Source organism: Mytilus edulis, chromosome 1, assembly GCF_963676685.1.
Source record: "Mytilus edulis chromosome 1, xbMytEdul2.2, whole genome shotgun sequence".
NCBI classification, from domain to species: domain Eukaryota; kingdom Metazoa; phylum Mollusca; class Bivalvia; order Mytilida; family Mytilidae; genus Mytilus; species Mytilus edulis.
This window is the reverse complement of record NC_092344.1, coordinates 125,199,036-125,211,999: the sequence shown is the minus strand read 5'-3', so window position 1 is coordinate 125,211,999 and position 12,964 is coordinate 125,199,036. Positions and strand designations below refer to the sequence as shown.

The 12,964-nt window shown below is 31.6% G+C and overlaps 1 protein-coding gene across 1 annotated transcript; it reads left to right on the top strand.

The window, feature by feature from the left end:
- Positions 1–2,260: 2,260 nt before the first annotated feature.
- Positions 2,261–12,481, top strand: LOC139506009 (tartrate-resistant acid phosphatase type 5-like). The gene is made up of 6 exons (XM_071295312.1): positions 2,261–2,362; positions 7,332–7,540; positions 8,170–8,297; positions 10,222–10,422; positions 11,259–11,406; positions 12,093–12,481. Exons 1-6 carry the CDS (start codon positions 2,299–2,301, stop codon positions 12,336–12,338), a joined length of 996 nt encoding a protein of 331 aa, XP_071151413.1. The 5' UTR covers positions 2,261–2,298; the 3' UTR covers positions 12,339–12,481.
- Positions 12,482–12,964: the final 483 nt, after the last annotated feature.

The following is a 12,964-nucleotide window of genomic DNA, read 5'->3' as shown; positions in this document are numbered from 1 at the left end:
AACCATTTTCATGCAAACATGCAACGTGAATGTGATTGGTTATCAAATAATACAAAAATAATGCATGAACCGTTGAAGTAAAAATTATTTCATCAAATAGATGGATTTTCACTTTCGACACGAATAGGTCGAGTTGACATTTCTGTCATCGGAGATAGTATTGAGATAAATGGGATAAAACGGACCGTCAAAAAGGTCTAGAGAAGCACATCAGTAGAACCTTAACATGAATAAGTAATACTTACAAAAAATTCTCTAATTGATAAACTATATGACTAAAATTTCACGAAAATAACAATAAATAATTTTGTTCTTCGTGATGAAACTGCTTAAATTGGCGCGAAAAAATATTCTTACTCCTACTGCTTCACGTAAAAAAAAATGTATAGAATTGAATTCGACTACAGTTCAGCATAAAAAAACGTGAATATGCAAAAGTCTGATAATATGTTAATGAAAAAGTGTGTATAAATTTTCGTAAACGAAGTTACCTGTATACTTCACCAAGAACTACATTTGAGCGCAAAGATCGTATGTGTGATTCGGCTTATGTAACAATCGTCAATCGGAACTACTCGGCTATTCACTTCGTGCAATCAGAAAGGCCGAGTAGTTCCGATTGGTAACAAAGTACAACATGATTAATGGAATTTTTTGCATTGCTATTAAATCATTGAAACCACGTGATTGAGGCCATCTATTTTTATTGCGGGTTCCACATATCTAAATCGGAATTATAGAAAAAATGGAATTTTGTGAGCAGAATCAAAACAGAAATGATGAACACTGCAACATTTCCATCAAAATAAAAATAGGATGGAGGATCTGTGTATTCACATTATTTGTAAAACTCTCCTTCTTCCTGTGAAGCGTGTGCTTTACATCGAGGCTTATTATGCTAAGCATCGACGCCACAGTACTTCAACCAATCAGACAATGTTTATTTGGGGCATTCTATCTAATTTTACTCAGATTTTGGAATATTTTAATCGAAATTATAGAAAAATGGAACATTGTTAGTACATATAAAATAGAAAAAGATGAATACTTTTAACTGGAGATAATTTGGATGGGGGTTCTGTGTATTCACATTATTTGCACAACTCTCCTTACTGATGCCATATTTTGGAATTTCCGTGACCTAAATGGTTCGCGAAAATTAATATTTTTATATATAGTATAGTAACAACGTATTTACATATACCAATAGCCTAAGACGATTTACGGTAAGATCTTATAACACATGTATAATAGTACGTAGTCTCAGTAATAACTAATTCTAAAAAAAATGTTATTATCTTTGGTGTTTAAGATGATGTGAGTAGCCAACATGGCCAAATAAAAAGGCCAATGGGTGACAAATACGAGTTGTCCGTTCCGTTGAAGCACTTTTGGTTGTATACTCCCTATATATATATCTTTTTATATTAAATGGCATTGTCTTTGCACGCGCATCTGGTCATGTTGTTCCTGAAAACTTGAACTTCTTGTCCCCAGATTAATCATTTTGTTTGATACCTACACTTCATCATTACAGTTGCTATTTATGGAAGGTAGTACCAATATGTGTAAAGGCAGTCGACTCTTAAAAAAAAATGCTCTATTCCTTCACGTATTAAAACAGAATTTCAGAGAAGTACCTGTGGATATACCCATCAAGTCTATACTATTATGTTGTATTTCATTGTTTCATTGTCATAAAATATATGTATGTAAATAAACTCAGCATAGATACCAGGATTACTAAATCCGCATGCTCGAGTCCGCATGGCTCTATTCAAGATGATTAAATCATGAATTTATATTTTTATTGTATGTATCATTTTATTCTGGTATATCAACTAAGTCAGCCTGGGACTTTCTATACTAATACTAATACTAGAGCATAGAAAGTCCCTGCCTAAGTTGAACAAAGGTATATAGAAAAACATGTTAATTTATTTCTGCAAAAATGTATATGATTATATAAACATCTGGGACATAATATAAGTTTATTTTATTGTCATGAAAAATTACTGTACATATAGGTTATGATAATTATTATTAAAATTAACTTGGGATAAATTTCTTTAAAAAACAGAATTTACATTAAACAATCAAAGTGCCTGTGTAAATATAGTATATCTCATTCTAAAAAGTTTTAACAACTAGTATATTTAAAGTCAATATATATAGGTTCCTGTTCCTGGGTGTATAAATAAGTTGTAAAGTTTCTTTTTTTTTGTGCGTTGTAATTTAATATTTGTCACATTGTTGTCATGTGACGGTATCAAAGTACTCAGTCACATGATATAGTAAATGGTAGACACAATGTTTGACAGATCATTTAAAATTAAAGTGGTAATAATTTTCTTGCACTTCGGTAAGTATTTATTAAGCTTGATAGAAGATGATTGCATAGTCTGAAACTATAAAATATATGCGTTAATCAAAGAAAACAACAGAAACAATAGACCATTTATTAAGACTTGATTTATAATACTGTTTGTTGTTACGATAACCTGATAACGGGTCGTCTCGACCCAATGACTTGCTTGTGTCTCTTGAAGTTGACTCGCTCAGTGAAATAATGGATTCGTTCTTATACTATATATCATATTTTTTACATGTATTATCATGATTATGTCAATCATTTTTGGTGGAAGAAGACTTCAAGTCTTCTGAAGGCCAATGGTGCCGACTTTAAAATCATTGAATTCTCCGTATGCCGCATTCGTTTCTGTGTATTACAATTTCATAACAACTTCTGATTCCTGACACCGATTTTTACACATGATTAAGCATCTGAATCATTTATTTTGTAAATTAGGATTGAAAAACAATCACTATCGTAAATATGTACCCTTTTATTTATGTAAATTATTAGATTTCATCTCATCTACATGAACGTTATTTGTTTACTTGTAACTGGATGTTTTTACTGTAGATATTTGTAAGTACGCATGCATGAATTTGGTATCGGGACAACTCGCCCTGTTTACATGTTCGCACTTGAAGTTACGAATTTGCAAACAAGAAGATTTTGTTTTTAATAAATAGAAAGGATCTATTTCTTATTAAATTGATGTCTTTATTCATTGTTTCCCTTTGTCACGTGAATTAGATGCCCTTCTACTTCAAATGGTTTGAATCAATTTATGAAATTATTCAAGACTCAGTCAGTGACAAGAGCAGAGCAGTACGTTGCTGTTGGGAGAATTTTAATTAAACTATAAATGCTCATAGAAAATAAAATCTAAACTGAATGTACCTCCTTCTGAATAATTTATTGCAATATAAATATAAATCCCTTTTGACAAGAGAATTCTGACTTTTGTCAGAAATATTTGTTTCACATGAGCAAAGGTAATCACGTGTGGCGGCCATATTGGTTTGTTTACAAATATGTGAAGAAGCCTCTAGAAGCATGACCTAAAAATAGTCTTCCGAAAACGTAAACTTTATGCAATACTATTTTATCAATCATGATTATTTTCATAAATTTAAATTTGATTTTTATTTTTCAGTTATTTAGTATTTTGTAAAAAAGGGGGAGGTTTTTTTTACTGTGACATGTCGCGCCGTATCTCAAAAACAATATATGATTATTGCTTAAAACTTCTTTGTTATATTAATGTAAAGATCTTTATACTTTTTGGTTGTGATTCAAAATTTTATTTTAGTGATATTTAGTTTTTTTGAAGAAAAAAAAGAGGGGAGGGGGGTTTCATATGTCACTCCGTATCTCAAAAACAATAAATGGAACTAAGCAGCCTGGGTTAGTGGGGCTGCTTTTATGATAATTCAAATTACCTTTTATTCACCTTCTTCCACCTCAGAGCTATCAGCTCTTTGATTTAGCATTTTGTTTTAGTGTTTTGAAAAGATTCTTCTTTTTTTTAGAATATAAAGATATTTGTGTTAATTTACAGAACCTTTTCATTAAAGTTTTGCCCAATATGCACAGGTCATTTAAAGGGGCACTTGCTGCCAAATTCATGTTCACTGATTTGACTCAAATTCTCATATTTTATATACATGTATAACAATGTAAAACATTTTTCCAAACTATCAAAAATATCAAATAAACAATTAACAGGACATGGTCTCAATGTGATGTTGCTTTGTTTCGTGTGAAATTTAGCCAAGACACCATCTAATTAATTAACTATCGAGTTGACCTTCTATGACCATATAAATGATGTAAACATAAACACAGATATAAATAAATAAATAAATAATAAATAAATATATATTTTATTTGAGTGTCACACATCGATTGATACAGTACATATATACAAGTAAATTAAGTAACATCTTTAAAATTCAATCAATGCCCAGCCAAACAGTTGACTTATGAGACACTTTAAAAGCATACATGTACATATTTACAATAAACTGCATGTTAAATTTGTATAAAATATTTCTAGAGTTAAAAATCTAATAACTTACTTTTTCAAAATCGCTTTCAAAAAAAAACTATTTGTAAAAATATAAAATGATAGTACTAATTATATGAAAAACACTATAAGAGTTCTTATTAAAAAATTATCAATTGTCTTCTAAAATAGAAATAAATATAATAAAAATATTAATCTCAATAAATAAAAATACCTTATTTTAAAGATTTGAGAAAAACAAATATGCTTAATGTTTAAAACTTAGACAAAAACTAGGCTGTCAAAATAAAAATGTACTTCTTCAATCAAATGTAAATAATTTCCTTCTCATAAAACATTTCTGCAAAATTTTACATAGACATTTCTGAATTTGCTCGGATCTCATTATAAATATAAACTTATCGTCCATATGCATTGTTTCAAAATTCTCAATTAAATAATTACATTCACAAAATAAATCATATCGTATATCTGCATATAAAGGGCACACCATCAGAAAATGTTTCTCAGTCTCTACATGTCCGAGATCGCAATATATACAAAGTCTATCTTCAATTGGAACTTGCGGCCTGGAGTAGCGACCCGTCTCCAAGGCCAGAGGTAACGAGCCGGCTCGAAACATAGCCATATATCTCTTTTGACTAAGTGGAATGTTCATTTTTACATATGACTCAACGTTTACTGTTTGTTTGTATAGTCTGTATGTACGGAGTTTGTTTCCGTTTAATGTACCACGGTCGTTGAAAATGTCTTCACACCATTGATGATTGTCCAATTGTTCTAGCTTTTCATCAATTATCTTCATAACGTATTTTGTGGATAAAGATGTGTCCCTTATAAGACCACATACATCAAGTTTAGTCACAAGTTTGTTGACCTCGAATGTCCAACCTTTTCGTCGTCGTGCCGCCCAACGCCAAACTTTACTTGGTAGTCGATTGATTTCAAGTCTGTGAAGTTTGCACAATAGCCGAAGACACGATTTCTGCAGTTTAATTTTACATGATGTCCAACCCATGTCACCTCTTGTAGATAGATTTGAAGTGTGTTTTCCAACATTCAGAAAGAATTTACATGCTCGAGTTTGAACGGATGAGATGCAACTATAGTCCTTATATCCCCAAACACCACTTCCGTATAGAAGAACTGGTTCTACCATTGTGTTGTATAATTTAGTAAATACAGAATGGGTCATACCTCCAGCTCTTATTACTTTTCCACATAATGCACCAAGAGCACGGCTGGCGGCTTTAGATAGTTCCTTTGCATTTTTCTGGAATGTTAAGTGTTCATCAAACCATACACCAAGGTATTTGTATGAGTCGGTAAAAAGTAAAGTATGTCCACCACATGTAAACGTACTTTGCGAAATGTCTATTGAAGGTGGTCGGAAGTGAACTATCTTCGTCTTACTATCGTTTATCGACAATTTCCAGGCTTCACACCATTCCGTTACAATATCAAGCATTTTCTGTAAACAGGCTTCATTCGGCGCAAGTAATACGATGTCATCTGCGTACAGTAGTATACTCATCTGGCAGTCGTCTATTGGTACTCCACAATTTAAGGCGTTAATACGTTCCGCAAGGTCGTTAATGTATATCGAAAATAAAGATGGTGATAAAATACATCCCTGTTTTACGCCACTCGTGACATCAAACCATGGAGTCAGATCGTCATTCACACGGACGGTACATTCGACGAATAGATTAAGCAACTCGTGCAATTGGATTTTGATAGGTCTGTTAAATTTTGTATTATAGATCAATAATTTATGTTTATCATCGTTTTTACCTTTATAAGAATGATTTTGTGTGGATCAAATCAGTTAATCAAATTATTTACCTTTGTTTCACTTTCAATGTTGACATTCTTTTCCTTTAAATACCCGTACACGGAAAATGCATGCGTTTTTCTATTACTTTCTATGGGGTCAAATTGGAGTTCACATGAATATGGTTTTAATGAGGTCGAATTATTCACTTGGAAGTGAATTATTAATTATCAATGTTTATTAGCTTAATTTGACAAAATTGCACCATTTAAGCTGATAAAAGCAAATTATCATTTCACTTTTTCACTTTCATTAATGATTAAACAAAAAAAAGTCTTTTGATTTTTTATATATCTTGTAGCTAGTGCCCCTTTAATACTTTATATCGCACAATTAAATTTTGATTGATTTGTAAAATTTTGATAACCCAAATTGGTAATACAGTGGTGGATCCAAGAGGAGGGTTCCAGGGGTTTGAACACCCCCGCCCCATCACCCATTTTTATGGAAATTAAATGCATTTGGGGACATAATGTTGGAACCCCCTTTCTCATGGGTTGAGAACCCTCTCTTTAAAAATGGATGGATCCATCCCTGTAATATACATGCATATATGAAATAAAAATCCAACGTATAATTATAGAAGAAGCCTTGATTTATTTACTTATTTTTAAAGTAAACAAACATTCAAGCAAGTGAATCTCTTTGGAAATTATCCATCCTTGAATGGGCAAAAAAGTGAAAAGTAAAAAGGGCCCCCTAAAATGCAACAACAAAACAATAGTCTCTAAAAAAAGGAAGAGAAAATAATGGAGTACTAAAATATAGAAAATAGAAAATAATGGGGTACTAAAAATTAATTTATACTGAATAGAGAATTATGGGCACAACAAATTTATTAAGTAATTTTAGTATAGAGAGAAATTCTAATAGATTATACAAAATAAGAGTAAAAGAGTTACCTCCCCGTGCCTCTCCCCAAATTTAGAACCAAATTATTACTTTTGCAGAAAAAAAATCCTTTGAATATGAAAACAGCAACCCAACAACAAAAATAATAATAAGAAATCTACAGGTCAATAACATATACTGTTTTAAACTGTAGATAGGTGTCTTTCAATGTGTCGATCAAGCTCAAATAAAACAGGGCAGAAAATTGTGTATATTATTCGTTTTAGCGTCATGTTTGGCTGTGGACAGTCTAAGGTTCCTAGTGATGGGGGATTGGGGAGGATTACCAACCGTCCCATACACAACTTCTATTGAGACAGGGACTGCCAAGGCCATGGGTGCCCTAACCTCTACGTACGGAACACAGTTTAATTTAGCACTAGGTGACAATTTCTACTTTGATGGAGTGAAAACAGTCAGTGATGCAAGATTTAAGGTACAATATAATTAACTTGAATATGTTTAATATATCATATAACATTTAAACAGATCTATGAATAATTCATGACTTATCGAGGTTAAATTAAGATGTTAACTTTTTAGAATAGATGCCTCATTAGGATTTTGTTCAATATTTTTCAATCACTGAAATGTGAAAAGAGAGAAAAAAATATATCAGGTGAAAGTTTTTGGTTCATCTGGAAATAAAGGATGTTTCAGTTAAGGTAAAAAAAAGATTTGATTTTTTTTAATTGTATTTAATAGTTATCAAAAGTACCAGGATTATAATTTTATACGCCAGACGCGCGTTTCGTCTACATAAGACTCATCAGTGACGCTCAGATCCAAATAGTTAAAAAGCCAAACAAATACAAAGTTGAAGAGCATTGAGGACCCAAAATTCCAAAAAGTTGTGCCAAATACGGCTAAGGTAATCTACTCCTGGGGTAAGAAAATCCTTAGTTTTTCGAAAAATTCAAAGTTTTGTAAACAGAAAATTTATAAAAATGACCATATAATTGATATTCATGTCAACACCGTATTAAATTTGTAGGACACATTTGACAAAGTATTTACCAACCCGTCATTTCAAATGATACTTAAATTTATAATTGTATTTTGTAGGAAACATTTGACAAAGTATTTACTGACCCCTCATTACAGAAGACACCATTTTACCTTGTTGCTGGAAACCATGATCATAACGGCAATGTTTCAGCACAAATAGCTTATTCTAAAGTCGAGGACCGATGGTAAGATGCCTAATGCCTTTTGCTTCAGTCAAAATACAATTCTTAACGTGGTACAAATCATTTTGACTAAAATTTATTTTCTCTTTTGGAAAAATTTTAATGGATATATAGCAGTTGGACAACCACTATCTTTGATCATTGAGAAGCTTAATATTTCATTAACAATCAAACTTGATTAAAACATTCGGGTCCTACTAAAATGCGCCCGAGAGTGCCCGGGTGAAGAAAAAGCGCCTGGGGAAAAGAAAAAGCGCCCGGGAGAGAACAAATAGCGCCCGGGGAAGAACAAATAGCGCCCGGGGAAAATATTTAGATATTTTATTGGCATGAGACAACTTTGTGTCGATGAAATAAGTTATGTACATTGATTTTTTTTTTTTATTTCAGACAAGTAATTTGCAAATTCAGATAATAGACATTTATAATAAAGCACAAAAACAAGTATGAATGTTTCAATTTCTATAACAATAATATATGAATAAGACATGTTTTTCAAAAACAATATTATTATATATAAATAATTACATAAGTTGTATGTTTCATTATAATATTTTATTCTGATTGGCTAACTGCACATCACGTGTTATTCCGTAAGCAGTTGCATTGCTCAATACAACTTTTCATTCATGATAACACGTGCTCCAACAATAAAGTTCACAGGTGAATTAAATAATAAAATATATAAAATTCGTGTTTTCATGATCATAGCTAAAAATGTAATTATGAGTATTGAATGCTTCTTTTTGTAACTTTATAGGGTTGTAAAAGCGTTGACCGTGCGTACATTTTTAGAATGAATTAGCGCTTCCGCGCTTCATACAAAATGTACTTCGGTCAACGCTTTTACACCCCAATAAATTTATAAAAAGAAGCATTCAATTCTTAAATGAAAAATGTAAAAACAACTTAAATTTCACAGATAAATATTTATCTAATCAAAATTAAAAGAGTTACACATAAAAAATCAGCAAATAAAGCAGTACTATACATGTACAGTAGTTAAATGAAGGGGGTAAAAAGCAGGAGTTTGGTTTAATTAAAAACTAAGCATTAAATTTCTGATAAGCATAGACATTAAAACAGTCAAAGTTTTAGTTTTATAAAAAGATATAAACTTGAAAAAAATGTTAAAAAATATTATTATTTTATTCTCCCGGGCGCTAATTTTCCTTGGCCGGGCGCTTTTTCTTTTCCCCGGACACTATTTCGTTTCCCTGGCGCTTTTTAGTAGAACCGAAACATTCAGCTTACAGAGTTATCTCCCTGTAGTGTATTGGACCAGCTTAAAACAATTATGATTCTTAAACATGGTTGTTTTCTCAACTTTGTTACATAAATTACATTTCAACAACAGAAAATATTTGCTCTGACGGTACAAATTTGGTGGAATGGGTGAGACTTGTTTGGCCAAAATGATGAGCCAAGGAAATCTGCTCTCTTGCAAATTGAAGGAATTTAAAAGGACTGTGTTAATCAGAAAACTCAAACAAACAAAATATGTTTAAGTTTTGAATAATCAAAGATTACCATTCAATTTACTGAGAAGTTTTCTAACTATGATCAATTTTATTTAATGGAAAGTACCAAAGTTCTATTAAACAGGAAACCGATTATTTGAGTATCATTTTGTTATTTGAATTCAATTCTACCGACAGATACTGGAGTATATTTGAGCACTCCTTAACATTCCTTTAAGAATGATGATTTGATAGACCATGTCACTTAATTTTCCAATTATTACTCTTTCAGACAGCAAAATAATACAAGTTTATCAAAAATTATGTTATATAACAAGGACGCAGTTGTGTGCAATAAATTCTCTAGGACTTGGTATCTGCAAGTGTAGCAATTAAAAAGGCAAATAATTTGAAAGCTTTGATTATTATGCATGCATTTTACACCAGCTATCTCATTTCTGTTTCAGGAATTTTCCTGATTATTATTACAAGTTAAATTTCCCTATCCCTGGCAGCCAGATGACAGTAGATATTATCATGATCGACACTATTCTACTCTGTGGTAATAGTGATCACGATTTCCTTGGAAAACAACCAAAAGGACCAGCCAATCAGAAGGTTGCTGATGATCAGCTGACTTGGATAGAAAAACAAATACAGACAAGCAAGTAAGGTTCTACTCATAGTTAGTCTGATGCTAACATCAAAATTTGAAGTTGAAACTGATATTTTGATATATATACTATTAAACACAATTATTTTCTTCTCTAAATCTTCAAGTGTTGAGTATTTTTTGCATACTGGTACTATTTTTACAGGAAATACTGATAGACAGATTCGCAATTTATTGGTAAGACCAGGGACTTTCTATACTTAGTTAGTATAGAAAGTCCCTGGTAAGACTTTTAAGTTGTATAAAGGAAAATAAGTGATTACTTGCATGATCTAAACTGTTTAAACAAATACCAAATATTTGTTTATTTTAGAATCATTTTTTCAACTGAGCCATTTAAAGGGAAATAATTCTTTTAGAAAAATATTTATACTGGAATGATATGGAAATTTAAAATTTTTAATTCTAGCAAGAAAACTCATTCGGTGACACTATTTTTTTATTTTTATTTTCTTAAAGCATATTATAAAACCTATCTTCTCATAGATTATTTCAGAATTCTATCTCATAGATTGCTTTTAATGCACACAAACGTGTTTTTCCATAAACAATCTACAAATTTGGGCAATTTTGCACAACTTGTAGCTTGATAAATAGCATTGTTAAACATAGAAAACTATGGTGAAAAGAAATAGATTTTTTTTATCAAAAAACTGTCAAGCATCCAAACATACTATCCACACTGATCTGTGTCCACACTTGTAGTCTCTGAATAATTTAGTCATTATTGATCAGAGCTCTATATATAGAATCAGTGATAGCTGTGGATAGTAATAAAACTAAGAATTGATACTATTATTCCTCTGTAATAAAAACTAAATATCCTTTCAGTGCCTCATACCTTTTGGTTGCTGGACACTACCCTGTGTATTCCATAGCAGAGCATGGTCCAACTGATTGTCTTATAGATAAACTACTACCAACTTTACAGAAATATAAAATCACTGCATACCTCAGTGGACATGACCATAATTTACAGGTAATTACTTCATAATGAGTAAATTTAGATAAACCACTAGTCAAAGAGGGGTGAATGATACCAGAGGGACTAGAAAATTTAAACTGATAATTGGAACATAAACTGACTATATAAATCTATATGTATCAGTATTATGTATGATCAATTTAAGTAGGTAGAGTGTTTATGGAATAAACTTCTGTATCTTACCTTAGTGTTTATTGCAATTATTCATGGTCATTTTATTAAAGTTGTTGATTTATTATAATGCAAGCCTTTAGATTGACCAGAAATGCAGGAAAGATCAGAACAATATCAGGGCTTTTATCAAATAGACCTAATTCCAAATTAACGGGTACTCATCTTGATCAATCAAAAGTAAAAAAAATATTATGTGATTATCTTATATTTTCCTTTCTTTAATAGCTCCCTGAGACTAAAGTAATAAAATATTTTGTCATGTACACAAATTATTGGTAGCATGATCTTTGGCATGTTATTGATAGGAGTCATACAAGTCCAAACTAACCCTTATGATAACCATGATTGATTTAATATTTAAGTAATATTGAATTATGGATGGAATATTGCCACTGCAAGCTTGAATTAAAATTTGCCCGTTGTTGAAGGCTGTACAGAGACCTATAGTTTTTAACTTTAACATTATTTATAAAATTATATTCATGTAACTTGTGTGTCTATTGCAGCATCTGTTGGTTACACGGCCAGGATTGAAGATGAACTTCTTTGTAAGTGGTGGAGCTAATTTTGCAGATAAAAGTAACAAACATAAAAATCAGGTTCCTGACAAGTCGTCTAAATTTTTCTGGGCAGAAGAATCACAGCATGGAGGATTTGCCTATGTGGAAGCTCTCGCCACCAATATGACATGGACATTTGTCAACGGAAAAAGTGAAAATCTATACCAGTATGTTTTATATCCTAGGTCATAGGTTATGAATTCTTGATAAATTGGGTCATAATATAATAATTTGACTTCTTGAATAGCATATTGGGTCATGACTTCTTACCGGTAATAATATTGAGCTATGACTTTTTTTATAATAATATTGATGTGTGCCATTAACCATGACAATGATTTATTAGCTCACCTGGCCTAAAAGGCCATGTGAGCTTTTCTCATCACTTGGCGTCCGTCGTCGTCGACGTCGTCGTCGTCGTCGTCGTCGTCGTCGTCTGTCGTCGTTAACAATTTTTCAAACATCTTCTCCTCTGAAACTACTGAATGGATTTGGTTAAAACTTAACATGATTGTTCCTTAGTATATCCTGCACAAAATGTGCGCTTCAATTTTTGATACGTCAAAAAACATGGCCGCCGTTACTTAAAATAGAACATAGGGGTCAAATGCAGTTTTTGGCTTATATCTCAAAAACGAAAGCATTTAGAGCAAATCTGACATGGGGTAAAAATGTTCATTAGGTCAAGATCTATCAGCCCTGAAATTTTCAGATGAATCAAACAAACCATTGTTGGGTTGCTGCCACTTAATTGGTAATTTTAAGGAAATTTTGCAGTTTTTGGTCATTATCTTGAATATTATTATAGATAAAGATAA

Bases quoted from the DNA above. Each gene is read 5' to 3' on its own strand.
- LOC139506009 (XM_071295312.1), top strand. From the start codon at position 2,299: ATGGTAGACACAATGTTTGACAGATCATTTAAAATTAAAGTGGTAATA. The intron at 10,423-11,258 runs GTAAGGTTCTAC...ATATCCTTTCAG, and splicing joins AAACAAATACAGACAAGCAA to TGCCTCATACCTTTTGGTTG. The intron at 11,407-12,092 runs GTAATTACTTCA...TGTCTATTGCAG, and splicing joins GACATGACCATAATTTACAG to CATCTGTTGGTTACACGGCC.